Raw genomic sequence first — 21,600 nt, forward strand, 5'->3', positions numbered from 1 at the left:
CTGTGTACACTAAGAAAAAAACCAGAGCGAGCAGTAGGTCTGTGGGTAAAAATAACTTATTGATAGAAAGGTCAGCATATAAAGGCCTCACAGGTTCAAACTGACAGAAAGGACACAGGAAACTCTTGTGAGCAGAAAAGCATCTTGATTGACTGATAAGAATGTAAGAATGTATCCATCAGTTAAATTCATTTTGTCTTATAGAGATGTAATCAAGGTCTTTCCTAGTTAAGCAAATGCTGACGTGGATTCTGACATTCTTCAATTTTACTCACGTATACTCATTGACCCATTTAGGATCAATGGTCCCACTGAAATAAAAAAAAAAGTGGTGGTTGTATGAGGTACTTATGAGTAGTTAGTGCCTTACCTGGAGATGTAGTGCAGAGTATTCCTGACAGCCAACCCAACAGCTCCTCAGAAGAGAGCCACCAGTAGAGTGGATCTTTTGGCTTCTAAAATAACTTCATTTTGAAAGGTTTTGTACCAGTTGAAGCAAACACTAAATTGTACATTTTTACCTTACATTGAAACTTTGAAATGCACAATTTTAGGAAAACAAGTGAGTTTTTAGGGAATCAGTAACTGCTAAAGCAAGACTTTTACCTGAGTCTCTTGTCTTTGGGGCATCAGAGTAAATTCTCATTAATCCGGCTTTTTGTAATCCCACAATTTAGGTATAAAAGGCCAATTCAGAAGCTTGAACAAATGGCATTAAACCACACAAGAAATATGCAAATGGGATATACTTGGATGGGCAAGTCTCCACATGTAGGGAATCATACAGTAGATAATGAGAACAGTTTATCTGAGGCCAACAGCACAACTTCTCAGCCTTTCCTCTGGGTTCTGTGCTGCTGGTACTAATGTCAGTAGTGTCCAATGGTACAGTACATTATATGGAAATGTTATTGCATCTCATGACAAGAGATTAATATTTTCAATCTTTCAAGAAGACTTGAGTTTTTTTAAAAGGAGAATCTAAAACAATGCATATGCATTTCATCAGTGTTATGATATAAATACAGCAGCATCAGTAAATTGGCTACATTTTATTATCAGGATGTATTATTATAATCGTAAAAGTTTCCTTGTGCAACATTTTAAGCTTCATCTTCTATTTTATTTTCTAAAGTATGTTTTTTGTATATTCTGGGTTGAATTACTAATTACTACTCATCTATTTGTCAACTCCTCCTTTAGCCTCCTTAGCAACTAATGATTGCTATTATTAGTTGCTGTTTGTTGGTTTTGTGCCAAGTTGCTGTTGCTGCCTTGCTTTTCACTATTTTAAATTTCTGTTTTTAGAAACCCTGCTACAGATAGACTTTTTTTTTTTGTTTTGTTCATTAAAGTATAACATTTTGTTCAGCCTCCCGGGGAAAGTCTACGCTAGGGTCCTGGAGAGGAGAATACGGCCGATTGTTGAACCTGGGATTCAGGAAGAACAATGCGAATCATACATAATTACTAAATATGTATCTACTATTTGTATGTTTTCAGTTTTCGTGGACGGAGGTATGGTGACAACTTTGCAGAGAAGTTGTCTTCTATACTACCTGAATTCACAACACTAAGAAAACTAGAGTAGGTGTAAGATTTATTTTTTTGCTTTGTTCTGCAAGGACTTTACAAGACCTAAGTTACAATTAATAGCTTCACCACAGAGATTAAATATGTACATCTTTTTCTTTATAAGGTTTTGTGGTGCTAGTCTGTCTGCTACAGGAGCAGCGAGTTTGGCTTCCGGTCTGCAGAACTGTCCAGAAATCGCTGAGATCAAGTAGATTTCCATAATTTTCCAGCAATATTTTTCTTTATTATTTGTCGAGAGATTTAAACATATTTTTACAGCTAATATGGTGCTCCTCTGCTTGTTCAATACATTATGCAGAAAGATGGATGCCAAAATCTGAATCCTGAAATAAGCTGTGATATTTTCTTTTTTATGTTGCAGTCTTATTGACAACAATCTCCAAGATGAAGGAATCAGGCACATAGCTGAGATTGTTACCAAACTGCAAAACCTGGTGTCTGTAACGTAAGTCCATACTACTCAGACTGCAGTTTTTTTTTTAAATAATACAATAGAGTTACTAAACAAGTTATCATTGATTAGAGGATGTGTTATCATGCATTTGTGTGTGTGTGTGTGTGTTTGTGTAGGATGGGACAAAACAACACCTCTCTTAAAGCAATGGACTATCTCATTGAGAAAATGTCTTCATGTCTGAACATCCAACATGTTCATGCAGAGTACGACTCACACAAAAACATGTATACACATATTTGACATGTACTGATTGAATGTGTTACCTCATGCATCAAAATTCTACCTTACTCTAGACTTAGACTTAGACAGACTTTATTTGTCATTACGGAGTTTCATCAGAAATATAATTTCAATGCAATGGAAATCTGGCACAGCAGTGAGTATGTCATATTTACAGTTTAGATAAATAAATAAAATAAGAAATACGTATATTTACATAGTGCAGATTCTAAAAATGATATGTCATAACATATAGTCCTGATCTCATGGCAAATGGTTAAAATTTTAAATAAAGAGAAGAAGGTAAACTCTGAAATGCACTTAACTTTTTCTGTCTTTTTATTGCAGTGGGATGAAAAAAGTGTCAGTAACATTTTCTCAAACATTAGATAACAGGTGAGTTTTTATGGTTGCATAAAAATAAAACAATAAAATGGTTGCAGTGAAATTCTGACTGTGCCCCCCCCCCCCCCCCCGCAGCGATAAATCCGATTCTGAGCCAATGGTCAGGTAAGACAACATTTAATAAGCCTCTTATCATTTTTTGACTGCTCAACAAAGTGTTTTGTTTCCTGTTTCCTGGAAGAACTTTGCTCCTTCTTTGATGTTAAATGGATGTGAAAAAAAGTCTGGCTTTACCATGATTTATTTATCAGGTAATCTGGAGTAAAAAACGTCTTTAAGCTTGTGACCTAAGCGTTGCGGATGGATGGATGGATGGATGGATGGATGGATGGATGGATGGATGGATGGATGGATGGATGGATGGATGGATGGATGGATGGATGGATGGATGGATGGATGGATGGATGGATGGATGGATGGATGGATGGATGGATGGGTTCGGCTTTACTATGATATCAGTTACAAAACTTTAATTAATTATTTATTTAATGATTTATTAATAATGTACTGCATAGTACCACAACCTGCATTTGTTGTATATCGTGAATATTTTTTTTTTATCTTGTTCTTCTCCAGCTTGGTGAATCAGAAGTGGAGCAAGTTTGAGATGAAAAACCTGGTCAGGACTCTGGCGGGCTGCCCGGCACTGTCTGTACTGGAGTAAGTGCCTCTAGATACACTTCTTCAAAGGAAACTACTCTACTCTAAATTTTAGGACTTGCAGAACACGGACAACAATGAAAGGATTTTCTATATCAGTCAGTGGAGTTAAACTATGGAACAGAATGGATTCAGAATTAAAACAATGTCCAAACTTTAACCAGTTTAAAAACAAATACAATATACAATATATAAAACAACATAATTTTCACAAGGTAAGAGGAAGGGGTTTAGCGGCTTTTAGGGGCCTGCAGATAACACTATTGGGTGAATGGGTGGATTTGTTTATATTTATGTACAGAAATTAGCAGCTATGTATGTGTGTATGTATGCATGTGTGTATGTGTGTATATATATGTATGTATGTATGGATGTATGTGTATGTATATGTATATATGTGTGTATGTGTGTGAATATGTATGTGTTTATGTGTGTATGTAGATATATATAGATATAGAGCAGATGGAGTTAATATAGAGATAATATGGTTTAAATAAGTATATTTATATAAATATTTATATGGGCATGTGTGTACAAATATATAGAAACACTCAACTATGTGTATGTATGTATAGGTAAGTGTGTGAGTACAGTGTTTGAGTATAATTATAGTATACATATATATATAGTAAGTATAGTATATATTGTAAGTTATTATAAATACTTGTTAATGAATGATTAGTGAATTGGGGTAGGATTAAATAAGTTTAGACTTCTTCCTACTCCTTTTTGCACATGTAAATTAAGATATTAAGTGTTAAAGGATGAAATTCTTTGGTTTTTTTGTTTGTTTTGTTTTGTTTTCTTATCTTCTTTTTTAATTGTCTTTTACATGTACAAAACAAAATAAAATCAATCAATAAAAAAAACCTCTAGGAATGACAAAGGTCACAAGAAAGCATTAGTGCTTTAAAGGCAGGCCATTTTTACACATATTTCGCTCTATTGTATGTACATACAATAAATAGAATATTCATTATGAATATTTAGTTTCTTACCTCCACTCTAGCTCAGGAGGTAATAACAAGAGGGGACACAAACTGTGTGTGTGTGTGTGTGTGTGTGTGTGTGTGTGTGTGTGTGTGTGTGTGTGTGTGTGTGTGTGTGTGTGTGTGTGTGTGTGTGTGTGTGTGTACACTTGCGTACCTATTCAACAGTGGACCTTGGTGTCATTACACACTCACCAACAGTGGACCTCAAAGCCAACAGGGGACATTTTTCAGGTCCCCTCAGGTTCATGCTTTAAATCATGCCAAAATCTTGTCTATTACCCTCTGGTTAATTTTTTTAAATTTTTGCCAAGAGGGGACCTGAAGGTGTGTCACTGTTACACTCTATACTCAGCACTGCTCCTGCTGGCTGGAGCAGAGATTTTAACGATTCATTCACACACGTCGTTTTTAACACTCCCCCATAGTGTGAATGGCTGACAGCAGCAGGCAGCCTTTCAGACTGTAGAGGGGTTATTAGAATCAGAATCAGAATCAGCTTTATTGGCCAAGTTTGAGCATTGTCCAACAAGGAATTTGACTCTAGTTATTTCGCTCACTGTACCCAGATTTAAAAATAGAAAACAGTAAATAAACAGATGTGGCACTTATTAACATATATACAGTCAAAAAACTGAAAGGTGTAGCAGTATGAGGTAGAAAAATGACAGCTCTAAATAAAATAACATAACATATCGAGGGCCGAAGAACATAACCTCCTATCTGAAAATGTAACTTTTTTGGGAAAACACAAAAAACTGTGTTGTGCTATTTTGTTTTAAGGATACCTATATGGGTGGAAATAACGTACAAACAGGCTGATTAGGTGCAGCCCACCTTGTGATGTCATCTAAAGTGAAAAACACCAGTCGGACAATTTTGCAGATAGGAGGTTATGTTCTTTGGCATATATATATATATATATATATATATATATATATATATATATATATATATATATATATATATATATATATATATATATATATATAGATATATATATATATATATATATATATATATATATATACACTTTAACCTTTTGGCTTAGTGGTTGGTAATACATTTTCCATGATGTGATGAGCCCCTATGTTTATTAAAGCTTTATGAAGTCATTAAATATCCCGATGGATCCTTCTTTATAAATGTTAATTTGTTGTTTAATGTTTAATGTAGCGTATCTATATCTCTATTAATATATACTGATTTATAGTTATATATAGATATGTCGATATATAGATTTATAGTAATTTTTATGTATATAATTGGAAATAAATATATGAACCAGTGTATGAATAGTATATTTACTCTTGTATAGTTATTCAAGTATATTGTTATACCATTGCTGTCTAATTTTCTCTATTATATTGTAGTATTATAGTAAAGTAATGATAATGTAATACTATGCATTATGATTACTTCTATTACATACATACATAGTAGCACAACTTAATGCTGGGCGTTTTTTTTTGTTTTTCTTTTGTTTGCCTTGACTTGCTTTGATTTTGATTATATTTATATAGACATATAATTGAGTATTATATCACTGTATAGAACAGTATAGAACAGTTATTGAAACTCGTCTTGTTATATGTAAGATGTATATATATATATACATATATATATATATATTAGGGGTGGGACGATACGGGTAAAGGTGCGGGTATGCTTCTGCGTCACACACACGCAGAGCACACGGCGCACCCGTGACGCCGTCACGAATCGTTCAGAGTTCTCCGTCTCTCCATTTGGTCGCGGTGCAGTACCCCCCGCGGCCACTAGTTAGCGATCTTTTTCTGAATGGTTTATCCTACTTTTTCCGGTCACAGTAAATCAAAGAAATAAGGACAACTATTGTGCAAAAAACAAAAACAAAAAAAATCACATATAAACGAAGAAAAAAGCCCTGGAAGTTCACTACTGATTCAAACCGGAAACCGGAAATGCTTCGCTTTCAAACGAACCAATCACAGCCCTCTCGGTCTGCGTGTGGTCGGCGTCTCCTCGACGCGTAGTTACAATTTTCGGGAGGTGCACGTCACTGACGGCGCATGTGACGGCGTGTCCTCTGCGTGTACAAAAACCACACGCCGTAGGCACGGCGTCGTTTTGACGCAGAACCATAATTCATCCTTAAGTCCTGATTCGATACTTTGGCGATATGTGGCCACGGATATCGATAATATCACGATATTTTTGATATTCGATATATCGATATATCGGTAAGAGCGATATATCACGATATATGGGACTGAAAAAGAAAAAATACCTATAAAAAGGAAAACGTCTGTAGTTATGCATTTATTCAATGCCAAAACTTTATACAAGAAAGTGCATTTGTATATTTACTCACTGTTTCCTAGGCTTGTAAATGTAAACACTGTACAGCTGGACAAATTAAAGTGCATGAACATTAATAACATGTTTTATATAATCCAGGACAGTGCACTGCTTTGTAATAATTAAATACAATAAATAATAATTTCACAAATAATTATTGTGAAATAACTAAGAAATAAATAACTCAGATAGGCTTTTCAATATCCCTTCTTTTCCAATATCCTTTTAGCCTATCTAATTTATTCTGTCACCACACACACATATTGCCATGAAGCATCAGGCACACTTATGTCATGACAAACTGTATCCGATAACAGAAAAACCAAACAAGCTATAATAAATATAAATAATATGAACTTCATTGAACTAATATAACATTTTGAAATTTAAGCTGAAGTATCCAAAGCACTGAACACTGATTGTGCGCGGGTGGGCGTGTGTCTGAGTGTGTCTGAGTGTATCCGTGTCCGTGTGTAACGTGTCTGGGGATTCAATGATCTGCAAGTTTTCCCAGCACACGGTTGACTGGACACGGAAGGATACGAGCAAGGATCACTTACAGAGTGAAAAGCATAAACGTCATAACACAAAAAGACTGACGATCATTTACTTTAACGGCGTCTGTAATAGGTGGAATAATTTTGTATTACAGTACAGTACGAGCCGCTCTCCTCACGTGGAGCGCGAGCGGGGTCCGTTTCTTAACGCAGCTGGTTGTCTGTGCGAGCGGAGATTAATGCACATGGCAGCTTAAACACCGGCTCAAACAGCAAGTAATTTCCTGCATTAACAGTGCTTGTGAGAACTGGTCAGAATATTTTGGGACTGAATAATTTTAGTTTTTTTTAAGGTCTAGTCAAAGTGTGATGTCACATCAGTCCTTATTGATTTATTGAAACTGAAAAGAAAGAATCGTACTGCTGACCATTTTATTTACAATTTTATCCTGGTTGTTTTTCTATTTTTCTTCCCCTTGTAGATTCTAAAATACTTAAAACTGAAGACATCCACTAAAGCTGAGCATTTTATATTTTTTTTACAATACCATAATAAATCATGTACACTGGTTTCCTCACTAAGTAGCCTGTTTAATAGCCCCCTACAGTTTGGCTCTCCAGCCATTCACACTATGGGGGAGTGTTAAAAACAGCAAATTATACTTATTGAAAAAAGAAGTATATGTTAGTATATGTATATGTAGTAACATATACAAGTATATGTTTATCTGACCTCGCTATATTCATGAATGACTTTAAAATAAATGTCCTGAAGACGTCCAAAAAGACACAACAAAGTGTTGTTGACACATGATTAAAAACCTGTCTAAGATTGGGAAATGCCTCTTGACTCCAATTAAATTATTAACAGCAAATACAAAATAACAACAATAATACAGAAGAATGTGAATTCCCCTAGATAAAATTAAAATGAGTGCACAGGTGTAATCAATCTTTAAAATATAACTTAAAGAATATACTTTATACAATTAAAGCCTACATGAAGTCAGTTGTGTTGCTAATACTGCAGTCCCTGATATTGGTGCATTCAACCAGGTTACTTCTGATTTGCAGGTAAAACCTTATTTATTCTCAATTAAAGTGGCCGTGATTATTTTGGTAATATTTGTATCACAGAGAAATGTTTAAATGTTGATAACATTAAATTGAAATTATCCATTTTTGAAAGAATCAAATAAAGTCTTTGTAGTAAACAAACAGTCATTAGGTGACAGAATGAGTACAGACAGTTCCTCTGCAGTATATGGAGGTCCACTCTTTGATAGGTAGACATCGCTCAAGGATTGAAGTCCCCTTTTAGCAAGTAATATTTGCAGTAAGATTATGGTAAAAGGCCTTAAAAGTAAATTTTCTATCCTATTTTAGTTTTTTTTTTAATGACCAGAAACAGAGGTCCACTGTTGGCTGAAGTGCAAGGACAGGTCCACTGATAGCGAGGTACGCGCGCGCGCGTGTGTGTGTGTGTGTGTGTGTGTGTGTGTGTGTGTGTGTGTGTGTGTGTGTGTGTGTGTGTGTGTGTGTGTGTGTGTGTGTGTGTGTGTGTGTGTGTGTGTGTGTGTGTGTGTGTGTGTGTGTGCGTGCATGCACCTGTGTGAGCTTTTTTGCACAGGGCGGTAGTTGTGTGTGAGGAGTTTAAGTGTTTCCTCTGCTGTTCACATGTCATCATCTAATAACGTTCTAACATGAGTCACTAATGACTTCATTGTATCTCTGCTTACCTAGATGCCAGTTTGATTTGATTTGATTTGAAGATTTTTATTTCGAACACAAGACAGGACTTGGGCAGATCCTCACGGATCTACCAACATGTTCGAAACGGAGTATGATTGAAGTAAACACTTATCGAGTCCACCCCTGAATCTGACATACATTCTTACGTATAATAAGAGTTTCAATAAGCTTACTTATAAAACACACATAACCAAACACCCCTACTTTAATAATAGATTAAATGATATAATGATATAATACTCAATTATATGTATATATAAATATAGTCAAAAACAAAACAAATCAAAGCAAACAAAAAGAAAACAAAACAAATGCCCAGCATTTAGTTGTGATGCTATGTATGTATGTAATAATAGAAGTAATTATAATGTACAGTATTACATCATCATTACTTTATAATAATACTACAATATAATAGAGAACAATAGACAGCAATTATATAACAATAGCTATACTTGATTAACTATATAAGAGTAGATATGCTATACATGCTGGTTCATATATTTACCCCCAGTTCATTTGCATTTGTGTTGTACTGTGTATATCTTAGTCTCTCTGGAGCTGAATGGGATGAAGAAACTTTCAGAACTCTGGCTGAGTTTGTGCCAAAATTCAGGATCACCAAAAAAATCATGTAAGATTCAAAACATGCAAACTCGCACCTCAAAAAACACTTTTGTAAAACTAAGACTAGAATACATATCAGTTTTGCTGCTCTTGCTTACTGTACCATTATACTTACTATGTGTGGCACTTGATCACAGACACGAGACAAAACCATGTCTACACTTCTACATTACATTGGATCAGTTAATTAAACAGCACATATACGAAACATTATTTAAGAGGTCATTATTTTTGATGTTCTTTCAGCTTAAATGACATCTACTCATCTGTGGAGTGCCTTGTGGCTTTGACTGCTCTGCTGTCAGACTGTCTTGTGACGGAGCTGAGTATCAGGTACAAAAACGGGTGTATATGCTGAACATGAATACATGGACACTCATCATAGTTGCAAACACTTTCAAAATATTTCAGTGTTATGACATGGAGAATCATTGTTAGATCACACTATCACTCCTTGTTTCAGTGCAGGTTGCCTGTAAACATTTAATTTGATGAGTGGGATAAGTGCTGCTGGGATAGTGTATATTCCTTTTGTTTCAGATTGCAGAAACCTGTACAGATTTCTGTAACATTCCCTGGACGGCAAGAAAAACCTGCAAGTGAAATGTCTAAAAAACTCTGGTTTGTATAGTTTTATTTGCATTATCACTTTTTTAATTTTTAGAGAGCTGCATGTTTGAACAGGATTTACTGCACAGATTTACAATTCTTAAGTGTTAACCAAAGACAGACTTAATAAAGAGATACACATCTTTTAACTGTTCAGAACGGATGGTTGTTCATGTTTGCTCATAGTTTAGTTATGTCTGCAGTTATAAAGCTAAACTCGTTAAACTGATGCCTATGTCAGTCTCAGCTGCTGTAATCTGCTTCCTGCTGACCTGGAAAGAGTTTGGAGAAGTTTGGGAACTGCCTCTGGTCTCACTGTGTTTGAGTAAGATACACATAATAATCGTGATTTCTTTTTTCTCTTACCATCAGAAACCAATTTCAAATACACGTTTGGCATCTTGTAAACTTATCCCAAAAACTTGATTTGTTACAATCACGCAGTTAGTGCTGGTGATATCTTGTACAACAAGGTTGGCTCATACAGCTCTGTGAGGCTTATTACTGAATTATGATCATGAAATCAACTGAACCCTCAAGGATGGACTTCATTAAAATCAATTAATGTTCAAAATATTTACACTGCTCTATTTAATTATTTTGAGGTTTAATGAACTCCAAACTACAGTTACGTTCTAAATGTGTTACTTGCATCACAGATATGCTGTGTTTCCACACCACATTTAAGTGCACTTGTTTCACCTTTAGCAGTTATATTCTCTAATCTCTTTATGTCTTTTAAATAATTCCACATTTCTCAGCTTGTCCTGTAACCGTTTGGGTGACAAAGGCTTGAAGAAGCTATTGAACATCCTGCCTCATTTAAGCAAAATCCAGGAAATCAAGTGAGTCACCAGTCACTTTGTTCAAGTGTTATAGCATAATAAATGTCAAAACAATATGTGTATGTGTATCTATGTGCAGACTGAATATCATTATTTCCCACAGGTGCGTTGTGTTGTTGAATGTTAGCTGCTGGTAAAGCCATTGTTGTTTTCTGGTTCCAGACATTATAACCAAACTGGTTCCAGACACTATAACCAAACTGGTTCCAGATACTATAACCAAACTGGTTCCAGCTTGTGTGTCCAAACTGGTTCCAGATATTGTAACCAAATTGGTTCCAGATATTGTAACCAAATTGGTTCCAGATATTATAACCAAATTGGTTCCAAATACTATAAGCAAACTAGTTCTAGATACTATAATCAAACTGGTTCCAGATACTATAACCAAACTGGTTGCAGATACTATAACCAAACTGGTTCCAGACACTATAATCAAACTGGTTCAAGTTAGTGTAACCAAACTGGTTCCAGACACTATAACCAAACTGGTTCCAGACACTATAATCAAACTGGTTCAAGTTAGTGTAACCAAACTGGTTCCAGACACTATAACCAAACTGGTTCCAGATATTGTAACCAAACTGGTTCCAGACACTATAACCAAACTGGTTCCATTTATTGTAACCAAATTGGTTCCAGATATTGTAACCAAACTGGTTCCAGTTATTGTAACCAAACTGGTTCCAGACACTATAAACCAACTGGTTCCAGACACTATAACCAAACTGATTCTCGATATGGTGACCAAACTGGTTCCAGAAACTATAACCAAACTGGTTCCAGATACTATAACTAAAATCATTCTAGATACTATAACCAAACAAGTTCCAGTTAGTGTAACCAAACTGGTTCCAGACACTATAAACTGGTTCCATTTATAGTAACCAAACTGGTTCCAACTAATGTATCGAAACAGGTTCCAGTTAGTGTAACCAAACTGGTTCCAGACACTATAACCAAACACGTTCCAGATACTATAACCAAGCTGGTTCCAGATACTATAACCAAGCTGGTTGCAGATGCTATAACTAAAATCGTTCCAGAAACTATATCCAAACTGGTTCCTGACACTTTAACCAAACTGGTTCTAGACATTAAAACCAAACTAGTTCCAGACACTATAACCAAACTGGTTCCAGACACTATAACCAAACTGGTTCCAGTTACTATAACCAACCTGGTTCCAAATACTGTAACCAAACTGGTTACAGATACTATAACTAAATTTTTTCCACACACTATATCCAAACTGGTTCCTGACACTATAATGAAACTGGTTCCAGACACCATAACCGAACTCGTTCCACACAGTCTAACCAAACGGGTTCCATTTAGTTTATCCAAACTGGTTCCAGTTAGTGTAACCAAACTTTTTCCAGTTATTGTAACCAAACTGGTTCCAGACACTATAAACAAACTGGTTCCAGACACTGTACTGGGAGGATTGCCTTTTTTATGGACACCATTGCTTCATCTTGGTTCATTGCTTTTTTTTTTTATATATTTTTTTTTCTTCCAGTGCCAGCAACAATGGCATCAGCATGAGTGGGATGATTCCTCTGGCCATTGCGTTATGTTCCCATGGCAGCTTAATGGAAATTCACCTCAGGTATTCTTTTTTGTTCTCACATTAAAACATGTTATTTGAAAAGTGCTGTTAAAGTAATTGTAAGTGATATCTGGATGACAGTATTTCTGTTTATATTTTAAACAAAACAGACAGCTTTCCCGTTCTCTTCAAAGCTCCCTGAAAAAACATAACCCCTCTTGAATTCTCCTAAGCCTCACCCTCCCCTCCCACACTTCATGAAGACAAGCTTGAACCCTCCCTGTCTGTGATTGGCTGGGGCACTATTTGTCATTTTTTTGGGGGGCAGGCTAAATATTCAAAACAAACAAATATTGTTTGTTTCCGGTTTAGGGAGACAGGAACATATATGAAAAATTGTTACTTCTGACCTGGGCAGGTAGCGATGATGAGATATTTACTAAAGCTTACAAAAGTTTAATGGGTTATAAACCATGTAGATTTGCTTACACAGCCTAATAGGATAAAATGGGATTATGTGATATAGTTTGTTGATCTTTTAATTTGTTTCCTTTTATTGTTTAAGTTGTGGCGTTAAAGACCAGCTGACTCTGCTGTTCGGCCCTGAAGAAAGGTTGTAAATTGTATCTGTGAAAACCTTTGCATATCTAAATACTCTGTACAACTGCTTTCACAATTACGAAGCTCATTCCATGTTTCACTAATTCTATGTTTTATTTCTTTTTCTTCCTTTTCTTTTTAATTTAAGTAATGGAAAGCAGAAGATAAAGATGTTCAGGTATAATGAGCAAATAACGAGATGGAAAAAAAAACCTTGCAACAATTCATATGAAAACGCTGAAGAATTATCGTGCTGAATCTTACAGAATAAACAACAGCAGGCTCTTTCCAAATGATGTGTCCAAAGTGTGCAGAAGATTGAGCCAGTGCCGCTTCCATTTTGAGTTAGAGTAAGTTACATTCTGTGTTAACACTGATTATCATTCAAGACCTTTTGCTGAACTGGTTTGTTTATATATGTTATATGCGTTTGTTGTATATGTTGCACAGGTTTTCACACTGCTCATTTGCTAACAATGCAACTGAGAATCTGGTCAAGCTGTTGCCAAAGATGTTGTCACTTCAAAAACTCAAGTAAGGACTGTGCATGCATCAATTGATTGCAGTGCTTTTTCTGGCTTTGCTTTGTTTTTACAGACATAATCCACTTTAACCCCTTAATGTGACTGATGTATCATGTTTGAAACTTACATGCCTGAATCGTTTGCACTACTCTTAATCAAAACAACAAAAAATAAATACATTCTGCAATTAAAAAAAGAATTAAAGCTGCAAGCAGCGATGAACGGGCCCTCCCACCCTTGTGCACGTTCAGGCTGCAGTGGAAGCGCTTGTATGACTTGCATGTAGATTCTTCAGGCCTGGACATTTAGCGGATGACGCCACGACTCTCTATATCAAACCATTCAAAAGTTATGGCAGAAAGTAGGAACTATCACATATCGACCAATCAGAAGAAGGGCCGGGGCTAGTTCATGCCAATGAAGGTCAAGTCCTCAAAACCGAGTCAGATGACACCACCCACGACTCTTTATGTCAAACGTTTCAAAAGTTATGGCAGAAAAAAGGAACTATCAAATATCGACAAACCGGAAGAAGGGGCGGGGTTAATTTGCACCAATTAGGGTCAAGTTCTCAAAACTGAGTCCGATGACACCACCCACGACTCTCTATATCAAACCATTCAAAAGTTATGGCAGAAAGTAGGAACTATCAAATATGGACCAATCAGATGAAGGGGGGGCGCGCTTTTTGGCATCTAGCGTCGCCACAGTAATGCTTTTGACTGAGAAAAGTTATGCGCATCGTCGCAGGATCGAGACGCACATTTTGATGTATAACACACTTGGGTGCACGTTACGGTTCGGGCAAAGAAGCGGCCAAAGAAATGGCATAAATTGCGCCAAAATGACATGATTAATTCAAAATGGACGACTTCCTGTTCGGTTTCGGCCATGGCGCCAAGAGACTTTTCTTTAAGTTGCCACATGATACAGATGTGTATTTTTGTGCATCTACGTCAAACCGTATTGTGGGGCTTGAGGCACGAAGTTTTCTAGGGGGCGCTGTTGAGCCATTAGGCCACGCCCATTAATGCAAACCATGAAATATCAAATTTTTCGCCAGGCCTGGCTTGCGTGCAAAATTTAGTGACTTTTGGGGCACTGTCAGTGCTCGAGCCCTAATGAATTAAGAAAATAAAAGGAAGTTAAATTATCAAATGCATTCATAAAGATAATTTTTTTTAAAAATGCTAATTAAGTTAAAGGAGCATGAGGCTCCTTTTAAGAAATGAGACTCTCTAGCGCCACCCTTCGCCACGACGGCCGTCGGGGGTACTGCAGCCAACGGCGAAGCCAGCACGGGAGAACGGGGAGAACGCACATGCAGCGTCATATGACGTCACATCCGCAGGACAGCGCGGAAAATTCGGGCCCAGAATTGCAGCACATTTTGCAGCACAAAGCCTGTTCAAGGCAACGGAGAGATACACTAGAGGGCTCAATATTTTTGGTTTGGCACGCTTCATCTGACATTATTACTAGAAAACTTAAAACGTATACTAATTTTTTTCATAAATCCTGCCTCAATGCTGCCTCATGCTCCTTTAAGAAATAACATCAGGTGTAGATGGAAAAGGTGTGTCAAAACGTTTGAGGGTGTATAGTACTAACCATCTCATTGGTTGCAAAACAGTAAATCATTTCCCCCTGTTTCAGCACTTGTTTTGGTATGATTTATTGAGAAAAAGGGTATAAACTCTAGTTTCTGTAGCGTGTAGGGCTTTTTTTCTACAGTCATACTGTGATGAACATTATTTTTTCATAAATCTGTACGCAGACATAACATTTTTAAACCAGTGGCGTATGTGTGTCATCATTGTTCCTAACTGAATAAATGTATTTAAAGTTTCAGATGGCACAAAACAACTGCTGTGATTTATTAATGTGAACGTCTAATGACCTCTCCTCTCCCCCCCACCCTAGTGTCAGCAGCAGCGTTGCTTCCACCACTGATGCGCTGGAACTGGTCAGGTCTTTGGCGGACAATCAGAGAGTCACATTGGTTGATCTCAGGTGCTCTATCAGCTTCGGTTGCATTCATCTAAGTGGTAGATAGTCCTCACGTTTGTGGTTCCACATAGGTCCTTTGGATTTGTCTTGTTTCTTGTAAACCTAGACAAGATATCCCTGTTTGAACTACTGCTGAATACTTCAGCTTTTTCTTTATTAAACCATTATTCTCTTTTGTTTTTCTGTATTGATTTATTTTTACATTGATCTGTCACTGAGTTTTGTTAATTACTGGTTGAATCTCTTCTCTAGTCCACAGAACGAATCTGTCATTAACTTTGGAGAAGGAGCAAACCAAGCCAGCTGCAGGTCTGTGTCTGTTTGTGGGAATGTTTTAAGCACAATCTACTTATCTACTTAATCTACTGATTAAATTCAATAGCACTGCGGATGTTGCACACTTTGACACCACCCTAAGCATGTGTTCCTTGCACAAAACCACATATTTAAGATAAGGTTTCTCTTCTCTTTCTATTGCAACAGCTAGTCTAGATGGTATGAAAATTGCTGTGCAACTATTATACAAGCAGACAGTGAAAACTAGACCATTGCAACTCATTTTCACTTTGATTAGTGGTAAATCAATTCAGAAATGGTCTGTTTTCACTTTAGCATTTGACTGAACTTAAAGAATTTATACAACTCTGTAGAGCAGCACACTCAATGGTAATACTGATAATTAGATATCACTGTGAAGGACATGAGTGAATGATGTGATCTGTGTAGTGGGATGCACTTCCAAGAACAGACATATGGTAAGGAAGCATGTTTTCAGCCAAAAAAAGAAGTCTAATAGTATGAACAAATAAAAATTGCAGCATTTTAATATACTGTGTTGGTGTGTGTGTAGGTTGACACACTTTTGCTTTAATGTGGGCCAAATGGAGAGACTACTTGAGATCCTGCAGCAGAGCCAGCATTTGCATTACCTTGAGTATGAGCAACATACATTTTACAAAATCCACAAACATTCTTCCATATAACCGTATTTAACCCAAACAATGTGTGTATGGAAAATCTTGCAACCTTCCTGCTGTTCCGTGCTTCAGTTTATCAGGTAATCAACTGGAGGATACAGCTTTCAAGTGTTTGGTGGATTCTTTGCAAAGGCTTAAAATAAGCAGCTATATCAAGTAAGATACGTACAATCACCATGTTATGTCTGTCTAGATTGAACAAAACTATTAAAATCCTTGTTTTATAATAATGGACTGTATTTAATTGGACTTGTGTTGAATCTCTGAGACTATGCTTTCTGTAAACGAGTGCCATACAAATAATTTGAAATAGTAATTGGTAATATTTTTACCCCCTCAGTCTCAGCAACAACATGCTGACCCAGCAGGGGCTGTTTTGCATCACCAGTACACTGGTTAACTGCATCAATGTGTCTGCTGTGGAAGTCAGGTGGGTCTCTGTGACACAGAGATGAGCTAACAAGCACACAACAATAAACAAGTTGTTGAATGCATGAAAGGTTTAGAGATTTACTGACTTATTCATGTACATGTCTTTGTCCAATGGCTTTAGTGGTAGATTGGGAGAAGATCAGAGATGCCTCATCTGGTTCAGACAGAATGGAAGTTGTGAAAAAACTCTGAGGTAATCATTTAAAACTGGAAGAGTGTATGGTTTTCTAATTATATTTTCACAGTGATGTCTTCTTTGTTGTGTCTCCTAGTTAAAACAACTTAGTTTATTAGGAATTGTACACAATGGGCCTGATTTACTAAGATCCTAAATAAAGAGTACTAAATTGCGTGTGCACTGAAAAAGTTTGCACGTGCTGTTGTGTGTTTTGCGGGTGATCAACTAAGAATGCTTGCGCAATTGATAACAGGTGCAAACCGCAGTATTTAAATGAGGTGTTGCGTGTCTTACGGTTTGCGCCATGGAGAGTCTGGATGGAAAGCAGGATAGTCGCAAGCGCAAAATGAAATTTGACGAGTTGGAGTTAGAGATATTAGTGGAAGAGGCAAATAAACACATTCATGAACTACAGCAAAGAAATTTAAACATTACCAAAAGAAACGCAATATTGGAGAAAATCTGCGATAGAATAAATGCAGTTGGTAAGACAAAAAGAACGGCAGATGAGGTTAAAAGAAGGTGGCAAGATATAAGGCGAAGAACTAAAGAAAAAGTGGCCTTTAATAAAACTTGTGCAACCATTTTTAAAATAGCATGCAGCAGAATAAAGACTCTCTCTCTGCGTATTCTTTGATTTTGGCGATGTCGCCTCCTTGCCACAATAACAGCAGCCATCGGTGCGTAATGCTGGGCAGATTAGCACCTTCCTTTCGAACAAAGGGCATTTAAAAAGGAAGATGCTAAAAGTCCTGGTAAAAAGTATGGAATCTGCATTTTAAAGCATGTATTCGTTCTGGAGAAAAATACAAATAAATGCCACTACTATTTTGATAAACAGGTAAACATTCTGGTTTTATAAGACATACCTTGAAGAAATTTAATTACATTGATGTAATTAATGGTGTATTTTTACAGACTGTAACACGTTGGTTCAAATTGCTTTTTGGGGAAAAAACTAAAACTAAAAAAGCACAAACTTTCGTGTTTTTTCTTTTCTTTTTTTTTTTACTTTTGTGTTATTTCACTGTCATTTCCTGGCAGCCGCGAGTCACATCATGTATTGCAATGAAAAAGGATGTATAATTGAATTAACATTAATGTAGTATAATGTTGTTTACTTGATCAAGTCTGTGTTTGTCTGCCTGCCAGTGTCAGAGAATTCAGTCTGGAGCGTGATGATCTGGTCAGATTAGCAGAGATCGTGTCCAGCTGTCCCAGCATGGCCAAACTGGAGTAAGTACATCATCTTTTAATCATGATGCTAGCTCATGCAGGTACTACGTATTGCCCCATCTTTTTTTCTTTTTCGAACCTTAGTGTTTGTTGAAAAATAACACTTGCTTAAACACTTGCTGTGGTTGGTCCACAGGTTCTCAAACAATTCACTGCAGTCAGAGTGGATTGAGGATTTAGTGAAGGTCTTGAGACCCAATCTGAGAGGATACACTGTAAGGTAAGAGGATTAAAACACACAATATCGTTTTTGTCATGACTATTTACACTTTGTGCTATATTAAGGTTTTGAGTTTCTAATAAAATTAAGTGACGTGGTGTTAAACTGCTGAAGTGAGCTGAGGTGTGTTACACTCTGCTTCTTTTCTCAGTATTGAAGAGTGTTGGATCAGAGCTGAGAAAGCTGTGCATTTGCTGTGTCGCTGTTTGGAGCTCAATAGCCACATTCAAAATATCAGGTGGCACATGCAAATATATCTGAACAAAATACACAACATTGTATTCCTCTGGGAAGTTGTCAAACTCCCTGTGCAGTAGCACTTGTTAACACTTAGTATCATTGTTTTATAGGATTCACCAGACCACGCTCTACCTGTCTGTGATGAAGACCGCTGCACTGACCTCAGTCAGGTACAGACGCTGAAATACATTTAAACAATAGGCATATTTATGTTACTTTAAGTGTAAAAGTAAAAAAAATAGCGTGCAAAATAAAATGAGCACCAGTACCTTCTCTTAGCTCAAAGGCATGTTAAACTTTAAAATGTCCTCATGTGTATTTTTCTTTTCCCACAGTGGTGCCGCAGAACCTCCAGCTCAGTCAGTGGCCACAAACATAGGGTTTGTTCTGCATTTAACATATATATTACAACTAAAAACCATGATCTGAAATGAGTGCATAACTTTATATTAGTTAATTCTGGCATGGACTCCTATCCTTTGTCCTCAGCCTTGTTGATTGTGCTGTAACTGGAAACCAACTTGCATCACTGTGGAGCGTCATCCAACACTGTCCTTCACTGACAGAGCTGGAGTTAGTACTTTTCTGTTCTATGCACGAACATATTATGTAAACAACAATCAACACTGTATTTGTTTAAGAAAATTGACGGAATTCCTGTTTGTTCCCTTTTTATCAGTTTTTCCTACATCACACTGGGTACAGATGGAGCAGAAATGATCTGCTCCTTTCTACCCTTGTTGCCAAAGCTCACTTCTCTCAGGTGAACATCTACACGTTTAACATTTTGACCAACCTTTTACAGTTCTGGCATGACAAACACCTCCTATCTTCTGCAGTGTTGCAGTCAAAGAGAGTACGCTGTCAATGGTGGAGGAGATATTACAAGAAGTCCTGCAGTCTGGATCCATCAAATGCTTAAAGTAAAAAAATAATTTCACAATGTTTTTCTATTTGTCCTCATTGCCTTCATTTAGAATCATATCCAGTCAACTCATCTTTTCTACATTAATATCATAAAATTCAGGCAAATCGGAACAAGAGCTCTAACGACCAAAATATGGCGGTTTCGGCTCAGCCTTTTCTGATCTTTGAAAAGCTTCCTTAATTTCAAATTGGTTTAGTACTTAAGATGCCACAGTTCATTGGTTGATGTTTTAATTGTGGCTTCAACCTTGATATATTAACCACTCGTTTGTTAGTTTTTTGTTTAGTTAGATTTCTCAGGCCCCTAATTATTGGAGTAAGTGTCCCTTTTGACTCTCTTCCAGCCTGTCAGGTCACACCATCAGTGACACAGCAGCTCACAATATGACCAGGTTGCTGCCCCGCCTTCGATCACTTAAGTAAGTATTTCCGAGTTAGTGTCACAGTTGTGTTGTTTTAATAGGTAGTTGCAAGCTGACTTTAACTTTTGAACTCACTGTCACGACCAGGCTATACACAGGACGCAGATGCATGGTATCAGAGTATTTAATAGTAATTCAGGTTTAATTCCAAGGCAGATAAAAAAAGCAGGCTATGAAATATTATCTATGACGTGCTTCTTCACGAAGAAGCAGGGTTAATCAATACCAAAAAAATCAAAATCACTCCACATGGAGGAAACAAAAGGCTATGCAAACATTAACTAGAAAATTCAACCAAGATATAAAACTTACAACAAAAATCTCTCTCTTGGAGGAAACCAATAAGAACTGTGGCAATGACTGTGATCCAAAACTGTGAAGACGGCTGGGATGAAGCACATGAACCAAGACGAACACACTGGCACAAGACCAGGGGAGACGCAGACTATAGGAACACATTAGGGTAATGAGGAGCAGATGAACACATGAGGGTAATGGGGAGCAGGTTAACACATTGGGAATCAGGGAGGGCAATCAGACCGGTGACATATGAGGAAGGGCAACTGACCTGAAACGAGAGGAGAGTTACTTCTTTCAAAATAAAGTAGGGAAATGACAAGACAAAAAGGCCCAAGACAAGACAACCTCACCACGGTGTGACACTCACATGTTCAACTTTGCAGTCTATGAATGTTGAGATTTTCCCTGAAATGTTCCCCTGTAGTCTGTCCCATTGTGTGTGGTCGTTGACTGGAGGGCTGGAGCTCCTCCAGACACTGCAGCGGTGCCACACTTTGGAAGATCTTTGGTAAGACATCCTTGTGCACATGTATATGGATGCATTTACAGTCCAAACATTTGGTACACCTGTGTCATCATGAATTTTGTTGTTTCTTTGTGAACCTCAAGCCTGGACTCTGTGCAGCTGAATGAAGAGAGCCAGGCGTGTTTGGCACATGCACTGAGGAACATCAAGTCCGTACAAAGTCTCAAGTAAGAAGCAGTTTGTTTATTCTGATGGTGCGGTTGAGCATGACGCATGTAACTGCAAATTGGTGGAGATTAGTTTAGTTTATTTAGCTTATTTCGAAAATTAAAAAAAAAAAAACAAGAAAAAAGACAAGAAAACAAATACAGGTGGGCATTCCACCACATAAAAAAAACAACATCAAAACACATATTTCAAGTTACATGTTTGAAAAGGAGTGGGGGGAAGTATAAACTTATTTAATCCCACCCCCTTTCCACAACTAAACTTAAATTATATGTCTGTATTTATTTTTTAT

The 21,600-nt window shown here is 36.9% G+C and overlaps 1 protein-coding gene across 2 annotated transcripts in view; it reads left to right on the forward strand.

Annotated features, from left to right (window-relative positions):
* nlrc5 (NLR family, CARD domain containing 5) overlaps positions 1-21,600 on the forward strand; it is a 49,384-nt gene that overhangs the window by 17,365 nt on the left and 10,419 nt on the right. For both annotated transcript variants that reach the window (XM_061722268.1, XM_061722269.1), the window contains 34 exons: positions 1,504-1,587; positions 1,700-1,783; positions 1,958-2,041; positions 2,167-2,256; positions 2,621-2,668; positions 2,753-2,782; positions 3,254-3,337; positions 9,466-9,549; positions 9,789-9,875; positions 10,083-10,163; positions 10,393-10,476; positions 10,913-10,996; positions 12,519-12,608; positions 13,114-13,161; positions 13,297-13,326; positions 13,415-13,498; positions 13,599-13,682; positions 15,596-15,685; positions 15,935-15,991; positions 16,533-16,616; positions 16,732-16,815; positions 17,000-17,089; positions 17,213-17,284; positions 18,422-18,505; positions 18,642-18,725; positions 18,877-18,963; positions 19,076-19,135; positions 19,301-19,345; positions 19,455-19,538; positions 19,645-19,728; positions 19,805-19,888; positions 20,237-20,311; positions 21,039-21,122; positions 21,224-21,307. In XM_061722268.1, coding sequence (XP_061578252.1) covers positions 1,504-1,587; positions 1,700-1,783; positions 1,958-2,041; positions 2,167-2,256; positions 2,621-2,668; positions 2,753-2,782; positions 3,254-3,337; positions 9,466-9,549; positions 9,789-9,875; positions 10,083-10,163; positions 10,393-10,476; positions 10,913-10,996; positions 12,519-12,608; positions 13,114-13,161; positions 13,297-13,326; positions 13,415-13,498; positions 13,599-13,682; positions 15,596-15,685; positions 15,935-15,991; positions 16,533-16,616; positions 16,732-16,815; positions 17,000-17,089; positions 17,213-17,284; positions 18,422-18,505; positions 18,642-18,725; positions 18,877-18,963; positions 19,076-19,135; positions 19,301-19,345; positions 19,455-19,538; positions 19,645-19,728; positions 19,805-19,888; positions 20,237-20,311; positions 21,039-21,122; positions 21,224-21,307 — 2,592 coding nt within the window. The remainder of the gene's footprint in view (positions 1-1,503; positions 1,588-1,699; positions 1,784-1,957; positions 2,042-2,166; positions 2,257-2,620; positions 2,669-2,752; positions 2,783-3,253; positions 3,338-9,465; positions 9,550-9,788; positions 9,876-10,082; positions 10,164-10,392; positions 10,477-10,912; positions 10,997-12,518; positions 12,609-13,113; positions 13,162-13,296; positions 13,327-13,414; positions 13,499-13,598; positions 13,683-15,595; positions 15,686-15,934; positions 15,992-16,532; positions 16,617-16,731; positions 16,816-16,999; positions 17,090-17,212; positions 17,285-18,421; positions 18,506-18,641; positions 18,726-18,876; positions 18,964-19,075; positions 19,136-19,300; positions 19,346-19,454; positions 19,539-19,644; positions 19,729-19,804; positions 19,889-20,236; positions 20,312-21,038; positions 21,123-21,223; positions 21,308-21,600) is intronic.

This window comes from Cololabis saira, chromosome 5, assembly GCF_033807715.1.
Source record: "Cololabis saira isolate AMF1-May2022 chromosome 5, fColSai1.1, whole genome shotgun sequence".
Classification (NCBI taxonomy): Eukaryota; Metazoa; Chordata; class Actinopteri; order Beloniformes; family Belonidae; genus Cololabis; species Cololabis saira.